The sequence below is a fragment of the Ictalurus punctatus genome, chromosome 19, assembly GCF_001660625.3.
Source record: "Ictalurus punctatus breed USDA103 chromosome 19, Coco_2.0, whole genome shotgun sequence".
NCBI lineage: Eukaryota > Metazoa > Chordata > Actinopteri > Siluriformes > Ictaluridae > Ictalurus > Ictalurus punctatus.
In genome coordinates, this window is record NC_030434.2 from 27,494,102 (window position 1) to 27,520,787 (window position 26,686).

The window sequence follows — 26,686 nt, forward strand, 5'->3', positions numbered from 1 at the left end:
ATTATTTAAACTTCATTTACATTGTATTATGACCCTAATGTAATATTAACACACAGCAAGTCACCAGTATTCTCTCAGTTGTTGTCACTTGTGGGCGTGGCCTGGGCAGTTTTTATTTAAACAGTATTAGCCAAATTATATAGTCTACAGTCCACTGTACAATTTATACACACCTCTATTGTTTAAAATGTATTTGAGTTTGATTTAATTTCACATGCTCGGCTTTACAGAGCTGTCTGTACTATCTATGAACACTCACCAGAGGCAATCGGCCATCTTTGTTCCTTCCTTCCCAGCTTTATTGTTCTTTGTAATGTCTCTACACACATTTCATGAGAGGTCGTATATAACAGGATAAGATGAAACCACGCTTATAAGTATTTCTTCCATTTCTGTGTCAAACAGTAATGCAGTAAATCGCATGTAGGAGCATGTTGCGGGGAGCCTGGAGCCTGTCCCAGGAGATTCAGGGCACACGGTGGGGGTACTCTGGACAGGGTGCCGACCCATCGCAGGGCACAACTGCGCACACACTCACACACTACGGATAATAGCTTACCATGCACGTCTTTGGACTGGGGGAGGAAGCTGTGATAATGATGCTCAGAGGCAGATCTGCCAGGACTGAAGTACAGTAGTCCAGTCTCAAAATGACAAGAGACTGAACAAGCACCTGAGTGGCCTGTGTGGATAGAAATGGATGAATCTCTGATGCTGTAAAGGGGAAATCTACAAGAGCAGTGTGAGAGAAAAAAGACAATTGATTGTCCATACTTAACCCAAGGGTGTGTGCAGTAACTAAAGGGAGATCACAAGATCCTGACATGGTGATGAATCAGCTGGGATGAAAATGATATATTTTATACAACTCCTTGACTTTGTGCATTTTCTTCCTTATCTTTATTTAATTTCAGTAAAATGGAGTGGTTTGGCATATTAATTCTTATAATATGTCAAACACTATTATTAACATTAATAACACTATTAATAACACATTATTAACACTAATATTAACACTATCGACCCACAATTCAGAAAACCACCATTCTGCTTTTTATTAAACTGCTACAAAGTTTTTAACATTGTGTAACAAAGTGAGACAATACTACACGAGTGTGTGTTGGATTTCTGAGTTGACTTTTACGCATCTCTATGAAACTTTCTTATTCGTACAGGCATCAGCCAATCAGAAGAATCATCTACTGTAATAATATTATCTATGTTATATAATAGAATGTCATTTAAAAAGGTGAATAAACAAAAAAACTAGGCAATGTTGCAGCAACAAAGACCTTGCAAACACACAAGACACTAACAAAGACGTATTCATTCACAGAATGGTCTTGCAAAACAAAGCACAGAGACACACAAACACTGGTCTGATTAATAATCAGGGGGACGTGGCTAAAGGAGAGTGTGAAACGTTACCACAAGCCAAATGTCAACGATTGTTACAGTACAGAAATTAAAACATTGCATGTATATATATATATTTATATATACAGTATATCAGTATCGCACGAAAGGATTTTCTCGACTCCATGTCATGTGAGTAAGTAAGAATTATTCTGTTGCATATTAATGAAAATGTGACAGTTGTCAGGTGTGTTTTTATGAACAGTTTGTCTTCATGTTTCACTTGTGAATTGGAAGGTGTTTTATTTATTTATTTATTATATACTTGCCAAAAAACAAATAGCTATAGGAGTTTTCAATGCATAGTTAATCAAAAGTCTATAACACATTGTTATGTTTATGATGGAAGTGTAGTAGATTAACAGGTGAAATGGCGTATTAGTAGAAATAAGTTATTGCAGTTGGTCAGCTGTGACTAACCACTATAACAAATACGTAACAAATGTAATTAAAATTATGAATATTTTCTTTTCTGAAAAATATTCTGAAATATCTTTATATTGGAAATCTTTTGTCTGAACTGTCCTCAAACTATTTAACAAATCTAGTTTTAATATTACTTCACGCTCACTGAAATGTGCATCATTCTCTTATCCACAAACAGTAGGACATTCCAATTCCCTTCATAATTAGCACGCACAATGTAATTTTCTTTTGTTGTACTAAAATGATCCAGGTCTTATTTTAAATATTCAGTAGCACCCTTGGGCATTATATTGGAGCTCTGCCACCTTTATAGATCTAATGTCCAAGGTTTGATTCTGAATTAGCCCCAATGCCAAAAAAAATTCTGGTGGGTGGACTGCAAGTCCATCACATGCCTGCCAAACTGGCATTGCACCTGCAAGTGCTGAACCCACAAGATGGCTTTTGTACATTTTATGGGATTCATTGGGCTCTAATTATCATCTTATTAGTTCTTTGTCTGATCTCCTGACCTTCACCAAGGGTGGTCCTATTGGCTTTAAGGTTCCAGCAACACAGCCATATGGTTCACCAAAAGTCCACAAGTCTCTTAAAGATATCACTCCACAAAGGGTGTAGGTGGCTTAGTGACACTAAATTGCCCACTAAATGTGAATGAGTGTGATGCCTTGAAATGGACTTGCATCCCACCAGTGTTCCTGTGAAAGGCGCTGGATTCACCATGACCTTGACTAAGATTAAACAGTTACTGAAGATGGATGTAGTCAAGCAGATTGTATAGTGCTTGATAAGCAGCATCATAAAAAGATTTCTGCACATATCAAGAGACTGTGCTTAAATTGTTTCACTTCATAAGCTTCAGCCATTGAAATCTGTGTTGATTTAACTCACTATGTGTGTGTGTGTGTGTGTGTGTGTGTGTGTGTGTGTGTGTGTGTGTGTGTGTGTATGTGTGTGTGTGTGTGTGTGTGTGTGTGTGTGTGTGTGTGTGTGTGTGTGTGTTTATTACTCTTTATTTTAGGTGACCTTTTCTGACCTGAGATATGAAAGCTGTGGAGAAATTTGCATTCACCTGTTGTTTATTTCAAGGTTTGTGAATGATTTTTTAAATTAATTTGTGCATTTTTAGAAAAAAAGTTTTATGTGTAATGTGTTATAATAATACTTTGTGTTGTGGTATACGGATGTGTGTGTGTGTGTGTGTGTGTGTGTGTGTGTGTGTGTGTGTGTGAGTGTGTGTGTGTGTGTGTGTGTGTGAGTCTGTGTGTCTGTGTGTTTGCAGCTGTTTTTTGCAGAGAATTCTACATCAATCTACCAGAAAGTATAGAAGCTGTGAGAGGACTCTGTGTTCGTATACCCTGTAGTTTTGATTTTAAAGAACAATATGATGAAGAACTGCAAAACAATCCTAGAGGAGTCTGGTATAAAGGTGACAGTTTGGCAAAACACAAAGTCTTTTCTTCCAAAACTCCCGAAGACAACAAGATTGATGGCAAAATAATAGGAGACCTCCACAGGAAGAACTGCACCACCATCTTCTACAACATCAGTGAGAGTGACAGTGGAGAATATTACTTTAGATTAGTGTCTGGAAATCTGAAATATATTTATCCTTCTTCTCTTTATTTAAATGTCAGAGGTGAGAGCTGCAGCACATACAGTATGTATGTAATTACACTAATGATGCACTGGAACACATTTAAAACTCATCTCTAATGTGATACTGTGTGTTTATCTCAGCTTCTCCAATCACACCCTCAATAACACTGTATAAGGAGGATCAGGGGAAGGTGGAGGACCAAAATGAGGTGCTGGAGGGAACTTTAGTGAGTCTCATTTGCTCTGCTCCAGCTCCTCCATGTCTCTTAAAGCCACCCACTTTTACATGGAACTTCCTGCCTGAAGAGAGAAGACAGGAGCAGAACCACAACACCAGCTTCAGCTCCTCTCAGCTGAACTTCACCGCTACTCACCTTCATCATGGACTCACTGTCACCTGCACTGCCACCTACCAGCTCCAGAACAGGAACAAATCAGCACAGAGATCTTTTATACTACATGTTCTGTGTGAGTGCTGATTAATCACTTCACATTCACTACACTTTTAATAATTCATGGAGTCTCCTAAATCCTGTTCTTCCTCCTTTAGATGGTCCTAGAAACACGTCAGTATCGGCGTCTCCATCTGCTTCAGTGCTTTTGGGCAGTTCAGTGTCTCTGAGATGCAGCAGTGATGCAAACCCAGCAGTGCTGAACTACACCTGGTACAGAGAGAACGGAGAGCAGATAGGAACCGGAAACCATCTCACCATCAACACCACTGATTCTACACACAGTGGTCTATACTACTGTAGAGCTCAAAACCAGCACGGAGATCACACCTCATCTGTCCTCCTGGATGTTCAGTGTGAGTACAGTGCTGTGTTGAAGTATTATAACATGGAGTCAGGTTTCCAAACTTGTAAGCTGACCAATGCAGAGAAACATGGTTTTTGCCATTTGTGTGGTTTTATTTGCTTGCAGAGGTGAACCTAGATTATGTAGGGGCCCCAGGCAAAATAAATGCGTCCCAACTCGTCAGCATATAGGGAAGATAACAGGGTTCAACCTTCCCAACTCTCTGTGTCCCCTTGACATGGCACTGACGTCAACAGCCCCGGCACTGCCTCCCCAGCCAACGCTGTGCACATTTTACAATGTCTCTCCCTACTGCTGGACCCAGCCATAAACATTTCTTTCACTAATGCTCGAAACCCTAGCCAATTTGTACCCAGGATTATTGGATGGGTGAGGCAAGAACTAACCACCACCTATGTGTTTTTGTCCCCAGAATTTAATGATGATGGCACCAAAAGATATTCATGAACATCCCTGTGCACACACGTCACCTTCAACAAACATGCATTTCCCAATGCCTCCCCTTGAACCAAGCATTGGTGAATTGAGGTTTGGTTACAGCCTGAATCCACCAATGTGTGGTATGTACCTCCTTGGACACTCACTCACCGTGTGTGGTACGTCCCAGCCTGATCGGAAGTGGCTTGCGGCATGTCAGGGATCTGGACCAAGACCCCTCTGCCAGCTAGACCACCTCATCGAGTGATGCCGGTCGGTGGTGCTGGACCCACACCATCGGCCCTTCTGGTAGTCGGAAGTCGGAAGTCCACCTACTTTGCATTGTCTTTTGGATTGTGCTTGTTGGTATTGAACCTGGAACAATTTTGAACATTTGATTGTGATTGTGATTGTGATTCAGTTTGCAATAAAAACTCAGATTTTTGAAAGGCTTGATTTGGTGTGAAAGTGAAAACTAAAATGTAAAAATACATGAAAAATCAATAATTTTAAGAAAATTTACTTAAAAAAGTAAATAAGAAAAATCTTATTTACTTATAAAAATTTATATAGTTGTGCTCCTAAATATACACACCCCTTGCAGACTCTGCAATAATTTTAATAAAATAAAAGGAATCATTAAGATTGCATCTTATTTTTTATTTAGTCCTGTCCTGAATAAGCTATTTCACATAACAGATGTTTACATATAGTCCACAAGATACAACACGAACTGAATTTACACAAATTAACTAGTTCAAAAGTTTACACTTACGCTTGATTCCTAATAACGTGTTGCGACCTGGCGATGCACGTACAGTACGCCTGTACTCTGCTGATGACGAAATGTGCGCTTTCCAAGCATACACATAAAAAGTGAACTATGCTTCAGGCTTGATTCGACAAAAGGGGGCTGTTCTATCTCACTGCCGGGGGTCCCCCCCTCACTCTCTGAGGGTCAACACAGGGCCATGCTGTGCTAGTGTTTTGTCCAGCCATTTGGTCCTGATGCTTTGTCTGAATTAGCAATTAAAGGAGTAAAGTAGTAAAGTAGTTAACCTGGGCTGTAGTGGCACATACTCAAGGAGATAAAAAAACAAAGAAATAAGTCAGGAAAAGTGTTCACATAGTCTGCAACTGCAGGCAGGGTGTTGGTCTGCTGTCTGAAATGTTTGCATTGTACATACATCAGTAACAGGCACATTCACATCAGATTCATCATCATCATCACCATCTTCATTAGAGATATACAGTGTATATTGACTTCATTTCAGCAATGAGATTGTACCTAAATAGGCCTGCCATAAAATCCACTGCAGGACCCATGGTATTACCCTCTGTAGTCCTGTCAACAGTGAGGGCTGTTCTATCAGTCACTTGTGGCCGACGTTCTTTTCAATGGAGTGGTCTGCTTGAGAAGCAGCATCATTTCAAAAGATGGCAAGTACCTCAGTAACTGATCAGAAAAGCCAACTCCATCGCAGAATTGACATTAGACTCATTGGAAACAATTACAGATTAGATAATGGTAGCAAATCTAGATATCATCAACAATTCTGCTCATCCGCACAGTGGCACATTTTCCAGGAGCACCTTTAGCTCTCAGCTCATTCCACCATGGTGTTGTAGGAAACACTATTGGGGGTAATTTCTACCAGCTGCCATCAGGCACCACAACATAATTATTATTCAGAATGAATAACTGTGGACAGAATTTATTAATATAAACACATACACATGTACAAAAGCAGTCAAAACGTTCCATAAGTAGGTATGCTCAACCCTGTCGAAAGCTTTTTCCTGGTCAATTAAAATCAAACCACATTCCAAATTAAAAATCCTTCCGACCTCTAAAACATCCCTAATGAACGAAATGTTATCGTGAATAAATCGACCCGGCACACAGTAGGTGTGGTCCGGATGAATCACCTCTTCCATGACTATACTAAGTCGGTTCGCCAAAACCTTAGAGAGCAGTCGGTATTCTACACAGAGAACTGAGACAGGTCTCCATGATCTTATGTCGAGTAGATCTCCTTTTTTGGGCAACAGAGTCAATACTGCTCTGCGACATCCGAGTGGCAGCCGCCCCGTGACTAAACTGTCACCCAGTACTTCCAGTAGGTCTGCACCCATTTCAGGCCAAAAAGACTTATAAAATTCAGCCGGTAGACCATCGATCCCTGGTGCCTTGCCACTCTCCATACCCTGGGGGGCTCGTAGCAGTTCCTCTCGGGACAACTCCCCTCCGAGGTCTGCATGCGTTTCCTTTGACTCCTGAGGGAGATCCTTCAAGAAGACGTTATCATGGGCCTGCTCATCGGAGATTTCACACGTGTACAGTTCCTTGTAGAACCCGACTGCTCTCTTTCGAATTTCTCTATGGTCCACTAAAAGTGTCCCATCATCAGAAAACAGGCCATGTATCATCTTATTCTGACCATTCTTTTTTTCCAAATTAAAAAAGAATTTTGACGGTGCATCCATACACTCTACAGTCAGAAACCGTGACCTGACCAGAGCTCCTTGTGCGGTAACGTCTAGCAATTTGGTCAATAAATTCTTCTTTGTCCTTAAATTTTCTATGCATACCTGCCGTCCTGTGTTTTTCATTGGCTCCATTAGCGCCATTATTTCATCCTCCAAGGATTTCATGTGTAGAGTTGTGTCTCTCCTGACACTGGAGGTATACTGTTGACACAGCTGTTTAATTTGCGTTTTGGCAAAATCCCACCACTGCTGCACCGATTTAAAAGAACGCTTTGTGGTTCTAAAATCACTCCAAAAATACTTAAACACATCCTTAAAATGACCGTCTTGCAATAAACTGGTGTTAAAATGCCAATACGCACTCTTATGCTTGAGTTTACTTAAATACACAGTAGACAGAACCATACAATGGTCCGTAAATCCTACCGGTATAATTGCACAACTTCTAAAAGCACTTAACTGCTGTTTAAAGCCATAAAATTGATCCAATCTGGCCATAGAGAGCATATTATTATAGGAGTGCACCCAGGTATACTGCTTTTGCATGTGGTGGAAATTTCTCCAAATGTCCACAAGGTCACAGGAATTCATTAACTCGACTAGCCTTCTATGTGATGGCATATGGGGCTCTAAATGATTCCTGTCCATATCCAGCTCTGTACAGTTAAAATCCCCCCCAGAATCAAAAAATCATCAGTCACAATTCTTCAGGACATTATCTAAGCTTCGTAAAAATACCATTCTTTCGATGGCCGTGGTCGGGGCATAAACACAAACAAAAACGACCCACCTATTCTCATATTGAGCTCTAACCTTCGACCCTTTATGATTTCATCAACTTGATAAGAACAGGGGATAAAATTATTGGAAAATAAAATAGCTACTCCCCCACTGGTAGATGTCTTATGACTTAAAACGGATAACCCTTTAAACTCCCTGGCCCAGTCCGCAGCGTTACTGGCGTCTGTGTGGGTTTCCTGAGCAAAGATTACATCAATTTTCTTTTGCTTCACCGTTTCAAATAGCAAAAATCTTTTATTTCTTTCCCTTGCTCCATTTAAATTCAACGAAGCAACTCGAAACTCACTCATAAATAAGAGGAAAAATAACAGATTTACGTACATGATGTCTAGGATTGACTATCACTACCGTTATTGTCTAACATTACATTGACTTTTGTAAGGATTTTCTTTAGACGGTATCCTCCTGATCAGTGAAACCCCCTTGTTTTTTTAATGAGCTGTTCCACATCCGGAAAAACTCGTCTATCCTCACATTCCTAGCATGCTTAGTCTTTCTCAGAAAAGCCTTGATGTCGTCCACGCTATATTCATGGCTCGAAAAGCCACTTAGATTTACGCTACATGTTATACTGCAGTCAGATGCTTCGCTCTCGCTCTCTACCTCCACAGAATTCAACTCCACTGCAACATCTTTCCTCTTAGCCTGTGCATGAGGACGGTTTCTCTGTCTTTTTCTCTGGGGCACCTTGAACACATTCTCTTCTGTATCCATGCGAGAGCTTTCATCCCCAACTTCATCAGCAAGGGACGGAGCAACACTATCTAGTGACACCGTACTGTCTTGTGTATCCTTATCACATGAATCAGGCTCACTCTCAGCCTTCTCTTCTTCACCTGGCGTAGCAGGTTTCTGATTGGCTGAGAGCCGTGCAGTGGAATCTCATTAACATGTTAATGTTTTTTATTTTTACAAAAATGAAATGTGCAAAGTCACAACAGTGTGTATGTTTTCAGTATCAGTATTTTTTCCACAGATAAACACTCAATCATCAGTTTAAATAAAATAAACAAACAAACAGTTTGGTAGCTTGGTAGTGGTAGCTTGGCAGTGCTGGGGCTTGACCTCCTGACCTTCTGATCAGTAACCCAGAGCCTTTAACCCCTGAGTCACCACTGCACACACACACACTTTACTATCTCTAGTGGCAATTCTCCATTTTAGTTTCTGTGTAATTTTAATCATTATTGCAGTTTTAATTTTTAATAATTCATTTTTTAGTTTTTTTAAAATGCTGTTTTATTGTTTGTTGTTTTACTGCTAAGATACTGATAAGGTAATTATTTATTCGAATGAAAACACAGATCGATGCAGTGCCGCCCCCTACAGGACTGTGGTTTGAAATACAACTTTAGATGTAAAGCGGGTTTGCATCGACAGTTTGAGAGCTATTAAATAATATGACAGAATCACATGAATATTTCCTCAAATGTCATCCTCATGACATAGCAGTCTGAACTCATGAGCAAATAATGGAGAATAAAACTGAAAAGTAAAAGGTGAATGATGCACTGAGATTTCAGATACTTCATAAATTTAAAATTACATACACCATCTTTACTGCATTCTGTAATATGTACTGTGTTCTGTGAAAATATCGAGAGGAGGAACTACAGCATCTGAAGTAAAACACAACCTGATAAAACACCTTTACGGTGTTAAAACACTGTGTTTAATAGAGAGCACGCAGCGAGCTTTATGTTGAATGTGACATCGGTAGCATATATTCCTTCTGTTAACTGATAAACTGATACAAGATCCAAAGAAAATGTCACTTTATTTACCATCATTTATAGTTCGATGTCATTTTAAAATACAGGTATTAAGATTTTTTTAAATCAAATTCTACATTACAAAGCAGAATTGTACAAAACTAGAACAAAAGCATGACATTTCTTTTCATTACATCTGAAGATAGATATCAATAACCAAAGCAAGTACAAAACACATTATATAGAAATATAAAGATAAAGATAAGAAGATATATTAAAATGTAGCACTCATACTAATGAACATAAAATTATTTATTAAACATAAATTATTATAGAAATTTACGCTGAGCTTACCATTTATTTGTGAATAGACTGGTATACCCAACAAACTGGCAACGTGTATATAAACATATAATAAAAAAATACTTGTAAATCTTTTCAACATTTATTTTCATGAAAATAAAACCAATGTTTTTGTTTGTTTTTGTCAGCAGGACTGAGAGAACTAAACGCTGAAAGCAACAACAACAACTTTTGCTTGTGCAGATGATCAGTTTAAACTTGAATCTTTTTCCCAAAAGCAATAAACATATGCAATAAGTGCACTTGTGTGTGAAACTATGATGGTTTTAAGGTGTTTATATAAACAGGTATTTATCACACATGTATATAAATTTTGCTCTTTGTAGGCCAGGGGAGAACATGCAAGCTCCATGCACGCAGGATGGAGCCGGGAATTGAGTCCCCAACCTGGGGGGTGTGAAACAAACATGCTAACGAATAAGCCACGTGCCAGCCCCCGCCCTGAGCAGGCTTTTTAGACAATAAATGATCAGTCAGCCTTATCTGAGTGAATGAGTTGAGCTGAATCTCTTTCTTGAATCTGTGATGGTTTTATTCCATTATTCCCATCTTCCTCTAAATCCAAATGCGTTTGCTCCATCATCAGGGGACGTGTGATGTTTCCGTAAGTTGCCTCCTCTTGTTCCATATTTGTCCCGTTTTCTTCCTGGACTTCCTCGATGGCTGGTTCTGTAACTCTTCCTTCGGTTAGATGTTCGGAGCTGTGACGGATGATGGCGTAGTCATCAGTGAGCTTGGAAAGTCCTCTGATTTCACTTCCATCTCCGTTGGGAAACACGACAGTGGAGTAATGAAGTGACTCTGATAAAACAGTTTTGTTCGCATACACAGACTCTTCATCCTCGACCTGATAATCAGCCTTCTGGAGATCGACAGGAAATAAAATTAATTCTTTTTTTAAAATTAATTTGATCTAAAAAGACAATATGTCCTCCAATCAGCTCTGTGTGTGGAGTTTCACACCCACCGTGTCGAGTCCTGCTGGGTCTCCTGGTCCAGACCGCGAAGGACTCGCTTTCCTGAATGAATCAATCAATAAAAACATTTCCATTTAAAATATTACATTAAATGTACATAAAAATGTAGACTTACATTTTGTCTTTTTTTTTAAATTATTTTTTTCCTTAATATTCCTACAGTACCTAGCGTAAAAGTACAGTTTTTACAGTGAACACACCTTGCACACAGGAATACACCACACAGCATCATCATTACTGAAGCTCCAACAGCAGCACCAATCAGCACGGAGGAAATATCCACACCTGCACCTAAAATAATAAAACACAGAGAGGGTTTGGAATGTAAATATGACAAATAGTACATTTTTAATTAATATATTACTGAATTAAATTGTCAAATAAATTGTTAGCAAATTATATATTAGTAAATGAAGAATTAGTACATCATTAACTTAAAAAGTACTGAATTTGTCAACAACAATTTACAGAATCCACATTAAAGTCAGTATAAATCTATAAATAAATATACTGAAATATATTTGGAGTTAGATTTTTTTTTTTAACTACAGACACAGGATTGTCAAAATAAATATTTTCTTGCATTGCAAAAACAAATGACCTTCATTATTTAAAAAAAAAATTAAAGTACAGCAAAAAAAAGAAGATATTTTACGATGCTTGAAAGCCAGCAAATGTAGGATACATTATATAGATAATTTTCCTGATGCAAGTACTAGTTTTATTAATAATAAATGATTCACTTCTTAATAATACATTCATCAAATAAAATGTTTTATTCTAACCTTCTGTTCACCACTGAGGTGTTTTTATTAACTTAATAGCAGGTCAAACTTTTAAAATAATGATGTGCAAAACAAATTGCATCAACTTGTCACGTTACCGAGAAACCGCAAAGAAGCGTAAACTCCTCTGTCCTGTTTACCTCTGACTGCGCTGACACTGGAGACTCCTTCCATACATGTTAAATAATCATCTCCTCACAGAAAACTCCACCAGATCAACGATTACACACGCTTTTTAAAATCAGTTTATGTGGAGCGTGCGCTGTACACGTCCCATGTGAATGAGCTGTTACTATAGAAACGATAACGTGTTAGAACGAGAGCATTAATATAAACCTGCGCTACAGTCAGAGTTGTTGTTATAGAGAATTAATCAACACCTTCTGAGCAATCACAATCCAGAACTCCGCAGTCTTGTGATGTATTTTATTTCATAAGTTAACTCAACTGAGCATTACTGGAGAAAGTGTTTACTGAAATGTTTATGAGAAAAAGCAGTTTGTGGTTAACTAATCAGTTATTTCTGCAACTTGAGAAATGGTTTTGAGAAGTTAAATTTTCCGTAGGCGTAAGCAGAAACCTCAGGGCTACATGATTTCCCCTTTCCCTCGCATGACTGAACCTCACTAACAGAAATATCTATATAGACTATATATAGTTATATAGAAAAGCTTGTTGTATTGTAGATGTTTTCTAAATCTTTATAATGCATAAATATAAACCGTCACTGTTGCATTACACAGCTCTCTGAATGATGTAATAAAAACCCATGATTTAACACAATGAAACATTAAACATCATTTACATCATGACCCATGTACATTCCGGTGTTGTGTAATGAAAACACACACACACACACACACACACACACACACACACACACACACACACACACACACACGTCAAACTTTTTTTAAACTTGTTTGAATAACACAGTTTCCATAATGGGTGGTGCAGAGGGTAGCACTGCTGTCTCCCAGCTCCTGGGTTCCAAATTCAATCCTGATCTCAGGCTCTTGTTCTTGCCATGTCTGTGAGGACTTCCTCTGGGTTCTCTGCTTCTGTTTCCCCTAAACCCATGTCAGTAGGTGAACTGGCTACACTAAACTGTCCCTAAGTGTAAATGTGTGTCTGTGAATGCATCACACCCAGGATGTATTCCTGTCTCGCATCCCAATATAAACTCTGGATCCACCGCCACCCTGACCAGGTGCTTACAACGCATTCTACTCAAGATTGTAGACTATAACTGGTCTCAAAACAATCTACCATTCACTTTGCAAAGAATAACAGCACTGAGAAGGTAGTCTTCCTATAAGGTAGTCAGGTCAAAGATCAATCTACAGCTAAGCTCAACCTCCTGGCAGAGGCAACCATTTTCATCAGAGGAAAGTTAATGAAAAGTCTTTCCCAATAATCCAATACTAACATAATTATGACGCTGTAGTGGAGTAGGACACAGTGAAGTAATGAACAAAACATAATTTGCAAAGTTTCTAACCTCCATCAGAGCACCGAGCCTTGTTCAAAATGGAGAAGAAGACTTGTGAGGTGACGCCTAGCTTATTGGTGCCGACACATTGTGGAGTGAGCGTGACGTTAACTGGTGGACTGATGGAGATAAAGCTTCTCAAGGTGTTGTTACTCGCTGACTCAGCCCAGATGGATATGCTGTCAGAGGGAGAGACAGTTTGACCAGAGACACGCCACTCCAGTTTAGGAGACGGATTTCCATGAACCTCACAGAAACACCCGATCAAATCCTGAGTGGTGTTACAGCTGGAGGAGAGCTGAGGAGCATCTGAGAGAGAGAGAGAGAGAGAGAGAGAGAGAGAGGGAGAGAGAGAGAGAAATAGTGCGAGAGAGAAAGACAAAAAGAGACAGGGAGAGAGAAGATAATATTTGAACAAATAAGAAACAGTATGACAATATCCACAATGCTGCCATAATGTGAGCATTACTCTTCACATTGTGCTGTCCTCCATCTCTTAACAAATCATCTAATCAGTTCTGCTTTACCAGGGAACTTCTAAAATTAGGACACTATAATAATAATAATAATAATAATAATAATAATAATAATAATAATAATTACTGTATTGAACAGTATGAACAAAGCAACCAATGCAAAATTTTAATCAAATCATAATTTGCCATTGCATTTAAAACAGCATTAATTCTCTCAAAATACCACTGGTTCTAAATAAAATCATCTAGGATGTTCTTCCAGCCTTCTTGGAGAACCTTCTACACTTTCTCTCACTCTCTGCAAGTAAAATCCCAGACACCCTAATATGGGTTATTAGCTAATTAGCTAATATGGATAAAACTAGTAATTTCCAGAAAAGTATGTACTAAATACTGTAGACATCACATGGTTGATTACGTAACAAAATACAACAATTTATTGGTAACATTCCGACGTGATGTTTGGAGAATACAATGCAGAAAATAGGCAAAATTAATCAAAAAATTTAGGGTGCTTAATACTTTTGCACAGTACTGTATCTCTCAGACCCCAACACAACCTCCAAGGTTGAAAAGAGACCTACTGTCACCCCCACACACACACACACACATCCCCCCAGTTGATTATTCTCCTAAAACAGCACATCACCAAGTGTGTTTAATTCCTCTTATACAACAGCAATTTACCATCAGTTACTATTCTTATTTATTAAATAATTATCAAAGAAAATGTCTTAACATTTGCCCGTTTATAATTATTTTTAATTATGTAGAATTTTAATGAAACAAGTTTCTTCCTTTTGGCCCTTACGTTATTTCAGATATAAACAGTTGCTCCCTCACCATCCCTTACGTTTTCTCTCTCTTTGTCAGAGATTTCTCTTCAGCGCGCTTAACAGCCCTACAATTTGGATTTGTCTGCCTGCCTCTCTTCTCATTAAAAACTTTAACTGCACTTGCATCTGTCTCCAACTCCATTACATGACACTCTTGAAGTTAAAGTAATAAAACAACAACAAAAAATTACATCTTGTCATGCTACCGAGAAAACGCAAAACATAAACTCCTCTGTCCGGATGATGTTGGAACACTGGAGACTCATAACATGAATCAACAGTTCCTTCCAGAAAGCTTCACCACGTGAATGGGCAAATATGTTTGTTAATGAATTTATGTGGCACTTCTGTCGTACATGTCCCTGTTTATGAGCTGTTGCTATAGAAATAATATTAAAATGAGTGCATTAATATGTGATTTGGCACTCCACTACTGCTGTTATAGAAAATTAATACCATCTGAATTCAACAGCACTGTGGTGTCAACTGATGAAGTGTTTAAATGAAAATTATTGACTATTTTCACTCTTTCTGCCTCATAAATTACAAAATGATACATATTCTACTTCCTGTGCTTTTATCCATGTGAAGGGGATGTGAAGGGGATGTGAAGGGGGTGTGAAGGGGATGTGAAGGGGATGTGAAGGGGGTGTGAAGGGGGTGTGAAGGGGATGTGAAGAGGATGTGAAGGGGATGTGAAGGGGATGTGTGGAAGATCACTTGTAGTACAAGATTTGGAGAATGTGAATATTTAGTGATGGCTCACGGCCTGAATAATACACTGTCTCTATTTTTAGCTCGAACCTGAGGACATTATCTCACACTGAGTAGGCAAGCTAGGATAAGCAAAGGGTGACCTCTCACTTCCTCTAGTCCAGCAGAAAAAGGACTACTCAGGAGCTGGGGCATTTGGTCTTCAAGGGGATGGTCACTATTTCTGTCATCGGTGAATACACATAAGACTCCCTCCATCACTCTTCTAAAGGTCTCACGCTTTCTAGAGTATACTCATTTAATAACTGTCTGTGTGCTGCCTGGGATCCATTTCCATGAGCTTCCCTGCTCTCGAGTGATGGTAATACAGCAGTCTCTCGGGTCTCAGATAAAAAATGGAGACAGTGTAAGTGTTTACATGAAGCCTGAATCTCTAGAATCAACAACTAAGAAGGAATCATCAGACTTTCTTAAGTTACAGAGTTGTATAAAGATCTTGCATCTAAAGTCCATAAGTACTCACACAGAACATCCAGGAGGAGAGATGAGGTGTGATCTCCGTGCTGGTTTTGAGCTCTACAGTAGTATAGACCACTGTGTGTAGAATCAGTGGTGTTGATGGTGAGATGGTTTCCGGTTCCTATCTGCTCTCCGTTCTCTCTGTACCAGGTGTAGTTCAGCACTGCTGGGTTTGCATCACTGCTGCATCTCAGAGACACTGAACTGCCCAAAAGCACTGAAGCAGATGGAGACGCTGATACTGACGTGTTTCTAGGACCATCTAAAGGAGGAAGAACAGGATCTAGGAGACTCCATGAATCATTAAAAGTGTAGTGAATGTGAAGTGATTAATCAGCACTTACACAGAACATGTAGTATAAAAGATCTCTGTGCTGATTTGTTCCTGTTCTGGAGCTGGTAGGTGGCAGTGCAGGTGAAATTGAGTCCATGATGAAGGTGAGTAGCGGTGAGGTTCAGCTGAGAGGAGCTGAAGCTGGTGTTGTGGTTCTGCTCCTGTCTTCTCTCCTCAGGCAGGAAGTTCCATGTAAAAGTGGGTGGCTTTAAGAGACATGGAGATCGAGCAGAGCAAATGAGACTCACTGAAGTTCCCTCCACCACCTCATTTTGGTCCTCCACCTTCCCCTGATCCTCCTTATACAGTGTTATTGAGGGTGTGATTGGAGAGTCTGAGATAAACACACAGTATCACATTAGAGATGAGTTTTAAATGTGTTCCAGTGCATCATTAGTGTAATTACAGTTACACTGTACACACACACTGCTGCAGATCTCACCTCCCACTCTTACAGACACTGATGAAGATAGATAATTGTATTTCAGGCTTCCTGAAGTTTCTATTCTAAAGTAATAAACTCCACTGTAATTCTTTCTGATGTTGTAGAAGACGGTGGTGCAGTTCTTCATGCGGAGGTCTCCTATAAGTTTTCCTTTAATCTTGTTCTCTTCAGTTACTTTAGAGTTAAAGATTCTGTTATTTTTATCATCTTTGCGGTCTTTTAACCAGATTCCTGTAGGATCTTTCTGGAGGTCTCCATCATATTGTTCTTCAATCTCAAAACTGCAGGGTATGAGAACACAGAGTCCTCTCACAGCTTCTACACTCTCTGGTAGACTGATGGAGAATTCTCTACACAAAACACCTGCACACACACACACACACACACACACACACACACACACACATTACTACACTAACACCAACACAAAGGAATCAAATAATAAATCTTACACCTTTATATGTAATCTTTGCAAACCAAAGATTAAAATACTTCATCCAATACTTTGATTATAAACGACATCCAAGAGTTCAGGTAGAAATTTAAGGACGCATAGGGAGGTGAAAACGATTGTCATGTTAAATTGATGAGTAGCCTAATGTGCACATTATACATTCATAATTGTTCTGAATTATTTTTAAATTGTGCTTCATTTCTTTTTGCACAATTACACACAGTTATTCATAATCTGATTCACAATTATGACAAACTAAACATGTTACCCATTTAAGTAGCTTCAGTGTAGTGAGCTACTTTCTGTTAGTAACTTGTAGTGTAGTAACTACTTCTTTAAAAGAGCAGCTTGACTGTAGCTTAACTACTTCAAACTACGAGTAGCTTGTAGCTTGAAAAACTACAGTTTTAAAGTAACTTCCCCAACACTGAGTAACACACACACACACACACACACACACACACACACACACACACACACACACACTTATTAATACATGAACACAATGCCACAACACATATAAAATCATTACTGCAGTTAGCGAAGCACACACCTGTTTATCTGAAGTGTGTAGAACTGTTTCATCAAAACTACAGTTATGCTACAGAATCACACACTAATGAATAAATCACTCAGTTTCTGCTATATTTACATGATCAATTCTCAGATTAAATATAACTTTTACACAAACCTTTAAACAGAAAACAAACGATGACGAGTTTCTCCACTGATTTCATTTCTGTGTTCAGGAAAGATCACCTGGAGACGAAACATAACGAGAAATGATCTCAGTTAGACAGTAAAGTACAGACCCTGCAAACACAACACGATTAGCACAAGTGTTCCAACATACTGTAGCTTAATGTGTGTAGGATGTCATTTACTGATGTTATACATACACAACTTATATTATTATTATTTAGTAAATAAATGATGATCAGAATGGGTGGATGATGGGGTTGCACAGTAATCTCCACCTGGCTTTTTGTGCTTCGAAAGAAAGAGAAAAACAGAAATGCATCTGCAACAAAGTGAAAAACGTAATATGCAAAACATTCTAATAACCCATTACATTTTTTATTAAAGTTTCTGCAAAGTTAACATAACATCTTCTGTTAGTATGTTCCTCTGTTAGACACTTCAAAAAGGCTCTGAGCTACTGAGCGGAAGGTCAGGGGTTCAAGTCCTGGAACTGCCAAGCTGCTGCTGTTGGGCCCCTGAGCAAGGCCCTTAACCCTTAATCCCGGGGTGCTGTATCATGGCTGACCCTGAGCTCAGACCCCACCTACCTGGCACGCTGGGGTATGTGAAGAAAAGATGTATATGTGACCAATAAAGACTCAGTATCATTATATGGATCATTCTGTATAAAGTGGCGTTAAAGCACATACAGGTGATGTTTCTATTTAGACATTTATAAACAGTGAATTTAGTGCTTACAGACACAAATGAAAGATTTGATTGATTAAATTAAGATATCTTGAAAGATTTGCGTGTTTGAGTAACCGAGGGTCTAAAGTCAAGTCCAAAAATGTATACATCATATATTTCAGTTTCAACACTAATACGGATTTGATTAAATTATATTTCTCAATAAAATAACTTTTCATTTATTTCAGTTCAGAAACATGAATAAAAATATACATTTGCTGTCTGAATTTATCTTGAAAACAGAATTAACTTACACACTTTACTGTGGACTAAAACAAAAGCATTTTAGTGCAACTTTATTGAAACTCGTGTGTGTGTGTGTGTGTGTGTGTGTGTGTGTGTGTGTGTGTGTGTGTGTGTGTTAGAATGAGACACAATCGTGTCATCAATAAACAGACAAATGAATGTAGCTGAGTCCATTATTATTATTATATAAATATAAAGTGTAAGAATGAAGAACGAGTGATTCTCACCTCAGTGTGTTTGAATCCTAGTTCTCAAAATGAAGTGTGACCAGTTACACACAACATTCTGACGACTAACTCTCTCTCTCTCTCTCTCTCTCTCTCTCTCTCTCTCTCTCTCTCTCTCTCTCTCTCTCTCTCTCTCTCTCTCACACACACACACACACACACACACACACACACACACACACACTACTTCCTTATACTACTGTTTCCTTATTCTGTTAAATGTAGATTATTTACAGATCATGCTTCATTATACACATCTTTTTGTCTATTTTATTTGTTTGTTTTTTTTAGCATATTCTTGCACTGTACTGTGAATAAAACAATAATATTTAATTTTAAATTCTGAATGTGAATTAAATTCAATTCCATTTATTTGTATAGCACTTTTAACAACAGTCAGGGTTCAGAAACTAGGGGTCACTTGATTTACAAAGACAGAAACTCACAATCTGCTCTTTTTTGCGATATTTGATTTAATTTACAAATAAGTAAACAAATATCAAAGCCATCGTGTGCTAATATTTTGAAAAGTTACTGAGTCACATTCAGATAAGCCACATTTGAGTGTATTTATTTAATCTCAGAACAGAAAATGATAAATTACCCCATCCATCTACCTCCCCTAAATAAACTAATGTTGCATTTCAAATCACATACTTATGTACTATTTTATACCGCTATTGAGTTCTAACACTAAGCGAGTTTACTATAACATTTGGTGTCTGAATTATAAAAACCCTCTCATGTTGCCTTCTCGTTACTAATGTATACGCCTGAAACACCCTTAAAATATACTACAAACTTTAAAAGAACCATGTGAAACACTTGACCTTGCTGTGACTTTGACCCTTTTTATATCAATTCCAAAATCTAATCAGTTCATCTGCTGGTAACAATCATGATTCCATACAAATCCTACAAACATTCACCCACTTGTTCTTGAGAAATCATGTTAACGAGAATCTTGGATGGACATACAGACTGACAACACAACACCTCTACAAACAAGGTTTGGGGTCCATTTTGGGCGTTTGCCCAGAAAGTATGGGAACCCCTGAATTAGGTCCTTCAGAGTAATTTCTCTTTATAGGTTAAATATAAAAATGTCAGTAATCATCATCCATCCATCCATTCTCTGTACTGCTTATCCTACACAGGGTCGTGAAGCCTGGAGCCTATCCCAGGGAATTCGAGGCTCAAGGCTGGGGACACCCTGGACAAGGTGCCAACCCATCACAAGGCACAATCGCACACACATTCACACACTACAGACAATTTGGAAACGCCAATCAGACTACAACGTATGTCTTTGGACTGGGGGAGGAAACCAGAGGACCCGGAGGAAACCCCCGAAGCACAGGGAGAACATGCAAACTCTGCACACACATAATAATAATAATAATAATAATAATAATAATAATAATAATAATAATATTAATAATAATAATAATAATAATAATAATCTTTATTTATATTGATTTTGAGTCAAAAGTGCTTTACTCACTTTTCTCAAAAAACACTTCCGTATTCTTATGTCTTGTTTATATTACCGTGTGTGTTTTTGTTTTCATTCATGTCCTGTCTCCCTGTCTCGTCACTGACTGTATCCTTCACGTGTCATGATCTGTCTCACCTCTTCCTTGTTGTTAAAAAAAACTAAAAATAAATTATAAATGTGTCATGTGTCTTTTAACAAGATTTCACTCACACAAAACTAAATTAAACCCCTTTATTGTGTACCGTCAATTAAAATAAAACAACACAGAATCAGTAACACATATTTGTATATGTATAAATCCAAATTTCAATAGTGATGCTCCTTACAGATTTCCAACAGAAATACAGATTTCCAACATTTTCAGGACAGATGAGTTTATGCTTTGTGTTATATTGGTAACATATTTTTTTTTTGTCTTATTAACTTCAGAATAGAGAAAAAAGAGAAGCTGGTGAGAGAATAACTGTTTATATCTGCTATAATGTAAGAGAGAACAGGAATTAATTTGCTTCACTGATGATCCACAACATTAAATGTAACTATAACTGATTAAAAGTATGACATGTCAAAATTTAATAAATGAAAAATTGGAGTCAGATTGCTGTGGTGTAAGAGGAATAAAATATAGGTTATAGGAAAATAACCAACTTCGAAGTGATAACAATAACTTCGCTTCATCACACCACCCCACTGTTAATTCTTTCAATGTAACAGCAACACACACAGTGATTATTCCTGATGTGGCTGAAAATCTAGTGATGAAAACGGGCAGCTTCTCAGGCGTTGTTCTCTGAAACACAAACACAAAATTCATCAGCTCTTTATAAAGGTCATGTTTAAAGCAATAAGTGAGGTTAACTGAATAAAGTTAATAATTAATGTTGTGATATCACCTCTGTTAGTCTGCAGAGAGTCATATGCAGAGTTCTGTACAGCAAAGAGCTCGAGAGAAGTATCTCCTCTCTGTAGAACCTTCACATAATAAACATCATCATAATCATAATCATCACCATCAGCATCATCATCATCACTGTCATTACCATCATCATCATCACTGTCATTACAATTATTACCAAAACAGTCAACACCACCACCGTCGCCAACATCCCCATCAACATCACTGTCATCCCTCATCATCATCATCATCATCATCATCATCATCATCACTGTCATTTCCATCATCAACATCACTGTCATTTCCATCATCATCGTCACTGTCATTTCCATCATCATCATCACCATCATTACCAAAACAGTCATCACCACCACCATCGCCAACATCAACATCATTACCATCATCATCCTCATCATCATCACTGTCACCATCATCATTAATATTTATTTTGGACTCACCTGTATCTCTCTGGACAATCTAGAAAACAAATGAAATATAAACATTTTATTCATTCATCTATTAACTGAAGTCTAAGATCATAAACTTTCATTCTGCAATAAAAAAATTGTTACTTCTATTTTTCTGACCATTCTTAACTGATTTTAACTAATGTTTAATTCACTGTGAGTTGTATAAACTAAATCTGTGACTCACTGCTTTGATTTGTAGATGAGAAATCCAATAACACCAACACACAGAAGGAGAACCACAGAGAAAGAGGGAACCAGATAAGGTACTGCGGTGTGTCTGGGTTCTGGAAAATAAAACAAAAGTAAGATTAAACTATGAAAAACATACATTTTATTAACCTGCTCCAGCTGCCTACCTGAAATGATGATATTAAGCAGGTGTGTGTCATTGCCCAGGTTGTTGGAGCCAACACACTGCAGAGTGGGCGTGTCTATAAATGACTGACGGATGGTAATAGCGCTTCTTAAACCCCTGTTACACACAGACTCCTCTTGGATAGATGTCGCCTCAGACGGAGAGACAATCTGACCAGAGAGATGCCAAGCCAGTTTAGGAGACGGATTTCCACGAACCTCACAGGAACACATGATCAAATCATGAGCACTGTTACAGCTGGAGAACGGAGAGACCTGAGGAGCATCTGAGAGAAACACAAGGAGAGACAGGGTGTCTACATCCTTAAAAACTCTTCTTCTGAAATTACATTTTACACATTTAAACCATTAATAAGTCTTAAATTGTCTTACATTTTAAGTTGCATGATCTTATATTTTATGCTTCATAAGTGTCTTTTAATTAACTTTCTTTTGTGTCATTTAAAAAAATAAAATAAGTAATAATAATAAAAAAAACTCCTGACATGTTGCACACACATTATTCTGGGTCGGTCACTTGCATGACAGAGGAATATGCGGTTAAGCTAAAAGCATCATCTACATGGATACATGTCAATTTAATCCAAAGTGGCTGGAGAAGAGCAAATTCTTGTGCTGGCTTAGACCAGTGTCTGCAAACTGCATAATATGCCGTGAAACATTTGAACTCTGTACAAGGGGAATCAACGCAAGTGAATCACATTTGCAGCCCAGATATTATGCAGTTTTCTATTGCTGACCTTTGTTCACCAGTTCACAGCAGCAACAGCATCTGATATTCATTCCTGATTCATTCCCAAGATTAACTGATTAAACAAGCTGAAAGCCTGCAGCCACACCAGCCTTTTGTGGATGAAATTGAAGATTTAAGATTTTTTAAGATTTCAGAAGAGTGACAAACCACCTCTCATACAAATGCAATGATGGAACCGATGATGTACTGTATTTAAAGACGTTCCCAAATTCTGAGTTACTGCAGAGGTTTCTGTGTGGAAGGGATAAGGCAGCATGCATAGTCCCCTCTGAATGTATTGCAATGGTAAGACCAATTCTATTGTTTTTGCTAAACACTGAAGACATTTGGGTTTGAGATCAAAAGATTAATATGAGACTACAGATCAGAATTTCAGTTTTCATTTCCTGATATATATACACCTATATATCTTAAACAACTTAGAACATGGCACCTTAGCTGAGCAAAGGTATAGGGGTTGAGTATAGGTTGAGTATAGGTGTAGGAGTCTCAAAGTAAATAACACTTAGTATTTGGGTTCATATCTCTTGCTTGCCATAGCTGCATCAAGCTGGTGACCCACTGACATCAACAGTTGCATTCTTCTTTTGTGATGCTTTCTAGTCTTGAGGCGCAGCTTCTTTTAGTTGATGTTCGTTTCAGCGGGGTTCTCCCTTCAGTCTCCTGTTCAGGAGGTGAAATGTTACTCAACTGGGTTAAAGTCTGGTGACTGATTTGGCCAGTCTAAAATCTTCCACTTTAAGAAGCCTTTATTTGTCACATATGCATTACAGCAAGGTGAAATAGATTTTTTCACATATCCCAGCTTGTTAGGCAGCTGGGGTCAGAGCACAGGGTCAGCCATGACACAGCACCCTTGCAGCAGATATGGTTAAGGGCCTTGCTCCAGCACACAACAGTGGCAGCATGGCAGTGCTGGGGCTTGAATCCCCAAACATATGGTCAGGACCCCAGAGCCTTACTCATTGAGTCACTACTGCCCATTTTTTCCTTTTTCTCTGACGAAGTCCTTTATTGTATTGGCGGCGTGTTTTGGGTCATTGTCTGGCTGCATGATGACGTTCCTCCCAATTAGATTGGCAAATATCTTCTGTAAACTTCTGGATGGATTCTGCTGCCACCATCATGAGTTACATCATCAAAAAAGATTAGTGATCTTGTTCCAGAAGTAGCCATGACAGATTCTTTCTTTCTTCAGATTTTGGGTTTTCCATCACTTTGCTAAAGGTCAGTCTTGGTTTCAGAAAGTTTCTGGCACATCTCTGTATTTCTTTGAGAATTCCAATCTGGATTTCCAATTCTTACTGCTCATGAGTGGTTTGCATCTTATGGTATGGCATCTATATTTCAGCTCTCAAAGTCTTCTTCGAACGGTGGATTATTACTCCCCTGCTCTTTGTTGTTGGTGATGTCACTTACTGTTGTTTTTGTTTTTCATCACCGCTCTCACAATGTTTCTGTCATCAGCTGTTGTTGTTTTCCTTGGCCGACCCATTCGATGTCTGTTGCTTAGTACACCAGTGCCTTCTTTCTTTTTCAGGTCAAAATGTTGTACTGATTATACCCGATGCTTGTGCAATGTCTCTGATCAAGTTCCTCTCTTTTCTCAGCTTCAAAATGGCTTGCTTTTCTCCGATATACAGCTCTGTGGTCTTCATGTTGGTTTATCCTTTTTAATAACATATGCAATCCTGCAGAGGGTGGTGAGGATTGTGCACAAATACCAACAATGGACTGTTCCATTGACTGCAGTTGGGAAAGTGCCTCTGCAGCCACATGGCCAGGACTGAGAGGCTAGGACTACACGTGACACTAATGCACACACAAATGGCACCTGAACATATATGTCACATATGGCATATTTGCACATGCTCAGGACACTTTGGTATATATGTGCATATATAATGTACATTCACAAACACACACATGAGGTGGCTGTGGTTTAGGTGGTAGAGTGGGTTGTCCACTAATCACAGGGGTGGCAGTTCGAGCCCTTGCCCACATGACTCCAAATGCTGAACTGTCCTTGGGCAAGACACTGAACCCCAAGTTGTTCCCAATGGCAGGCTAGCGCCCTGCATGGTAACTCCGCTGCCATTGGTGTGTGAGTGTGTGTGTGTGAATGGGTGAATGAGACACAGTTTTTTAACTGCTAAGGTTAAAAAGCGCTATATAAGTGCAGAACATTTACCTTCACATATACATACAGTGGCAAGAAAAAGTATGTGAACCTTTTGGAATTTCATGGTTTTCTGAATATATTTGTCATAAAATGTGATCTGATCTTCATCTAAATCAAGGGTATTGACAAATATAATGTGTCTAAAATAATAACACAAAAAAAATTCTGATCCCTCATATATTTATTGAGAACAACCAAAAAAACCTCATAGTGCTTGTGGAAAAAGTATGTGAACCCTTGAGTTAATGACCGTAAAAAAGCTAATTGGAGTCTTGCTAAGAAAATGAGTTTGGAGGTGTGGACTACAGCTACTTTGACTGATAAAAACCCCTCAAACTTTTGGAGTTTGCTCTGCACAAGAAGCACACGCTTATGTGAGCCATGCCTCGCCAAAAATAGCTTTCAGAGGATCTACGTTCAAGAATTGTTGATTTACATAAAGCTGGCAAGGGTCACAAAGTGATTTCAAAGACTTTAGAAATTCACCAGTCTACAATTAGGCAAACATTCTACAAATGGAGACACTTTGGGACTGTTGCTACTCTACCAAGAAGTGGGCGCCCAGTCAAAATGACACCAAGAGCACAACGAAGACTCATCACTGAGGTAAAGAAACAACCCCGAATGACAGCCAAAGATTTGAAGGCATCATTGGAACTGGCTAACATCTCTGTTCATGAGTCTACAACACGTTAAACATTGAACAAGCAGGGTATCTACGGCAGGACACCACGAAGGAAGACACTGCTTATTAAAAAGAACATTGCTGCATGCCTGAAGTTTTCAAAAGAGCACATTGACACTCCACAGCGGTATTGGCAAAATGTTTTGTGGACTGATGAAACTAAGATAGAACTATTTGGAAAAACCACACAGCACTACATCTGGCGTAGAAAGGGCACAGCATATCATCATGAAAACATCATGATTTGGACCTGCTTTGCTGCATCACGGCCTGTCCAGCTTGCAATCATTGAGGGGAAGATGAATTCCCAAATTTATGAGACAATTCTTCAGGATAATGTGAGAATGTCTGTACGTTAGCTGAAACTGTGTAGAAGTTGAGTGATGCAACAGGACAACGACCCAAAACACCGGAGCAAGTCCACAACAGAATGTCTTCAGAAAAACAAAATCCACATTTTGGATTGGCCAAGTCAGGGCCCAGACCTCATCCCAATAGAGATGCTATGGAATGACTTGAAGAGAGCCATACACATGAGACGCCCAAAGAATATGACAGAGCTAAAGCAGTTCTGCCAGGTAGAATGGGCTAAAATTCCTCCTGAACAATGTGCAGGTCTGATCCACAGCTACAGGAAGTGCCTGGTTCAGGCTGTTGCTGCCAAGGGGGGTCAACCGGTTATTAATTGTAAGGGTTCACTTACTTTTTCCACTGCCATTTTGAATGTTGAATGAGTGTGTTCAGTAAAGACATGAAAGATCAGAATTGTTCTGAGTGTTATTATTTTAGACACATTATATTTGTCAATACCCCTGACTTAGATGAAGATCAGATTACATTTTATGACA

General features: G+C 38.7%; 2 protein-coding genes across 3 annotated transcripts in view; one reads left to right on the forward strand and one right to left on the reverse strand.

Moving 5' to 3' along the window:
- Window positions 1-1,407: 1,407 nt before the first annotated feature.
- On the forward strand, window positions 1,408-5,274 carry LOC128635425 (sialic acid-binding Ig-like lectin 7). 2 transcript variants are annotated; one of them, XM_053688400.1, is made up of 6 exons: window positions 1,408-1,548; window positions 2,864-2,931; window positions 3,125-3,481; window positions 3,583-3,909; window positions 3,992-4,249; window positions 4,673-5,274. In XM_053688400.1, coding segments are annotated over exons 2-6 (990 nt in total). In that variant the 5' UTR covers window positions 1,408-1,548; window positions 2,864-2,885; the 3' UTR covers window positions 4,675-5,274. The 2 variants fall into 2 exon arrangements, with proteins under 2 accessions (XP_053544375.1, XP_053544376.1); XM_053688401.1 differs by having other exon boundaries at window positions 1,424-1,552.
- Window positions 5,275-9,726: 4,452 nt separating this feature from the next.
- Window positions 9,727-26,686, reverse strand: part of LOC108279495 (B-cell receptor CD22) — a 43,894-nt gene continuing 26,934 nt past the window's right edge. Inside the window, exons 12-16 of the mRNA XM_053688394.1 lie at window positions 15,847-16,104; window positions 13,307-13,606; window positions 11,221-11,311; window positions 11,011-11,062; window positions 9,727-10,905 (exon numbers count right to left, since the gene is read on the reverse strand). Of these exons, the coding sequence (XP_053544369.1) occupies window positions 10,513-10,905; window positions 11,011-11,062; window positions 11,221-11,311; window positions 13,307-13,606; window positions 15,847-16,104 (1,094 nt within the window). The 3' untranslated portion in view covers window positions 9,727-10,512. The remainder of the gene's footprint in view (window positions 10,906-11,010; window positions 11,063-11,220; window positions 11,312-13,306; window positions 13,607-15,846; window positions 16,105-26,686) is intronic.

Bases quoted from the DNA above. Each gene is read 5' to 3' on its own strand.
- LOC128635425 (XM_053688400.1), top strand. From the start codon at position 2,886: ATGAAAGCTGTGGAGAAATTTGCATTCACCTGTTGTTTATTTCAAG. The intron at 2,932-3,124 runs GTTTGTGAATGA...GTGTGTTTGCAG, and splicing joins CACCTGTTGTTTATTTCAAG to CTGTTTTTTGCAGAGAATTC. The intron at 3,910-3,991 runs GTGAGTGCTGAT...TTCCTCCTTTAG, and splicing joins TTTTATACTACATGTTCTGT to ATGGTCCTAGAAACACGTCA.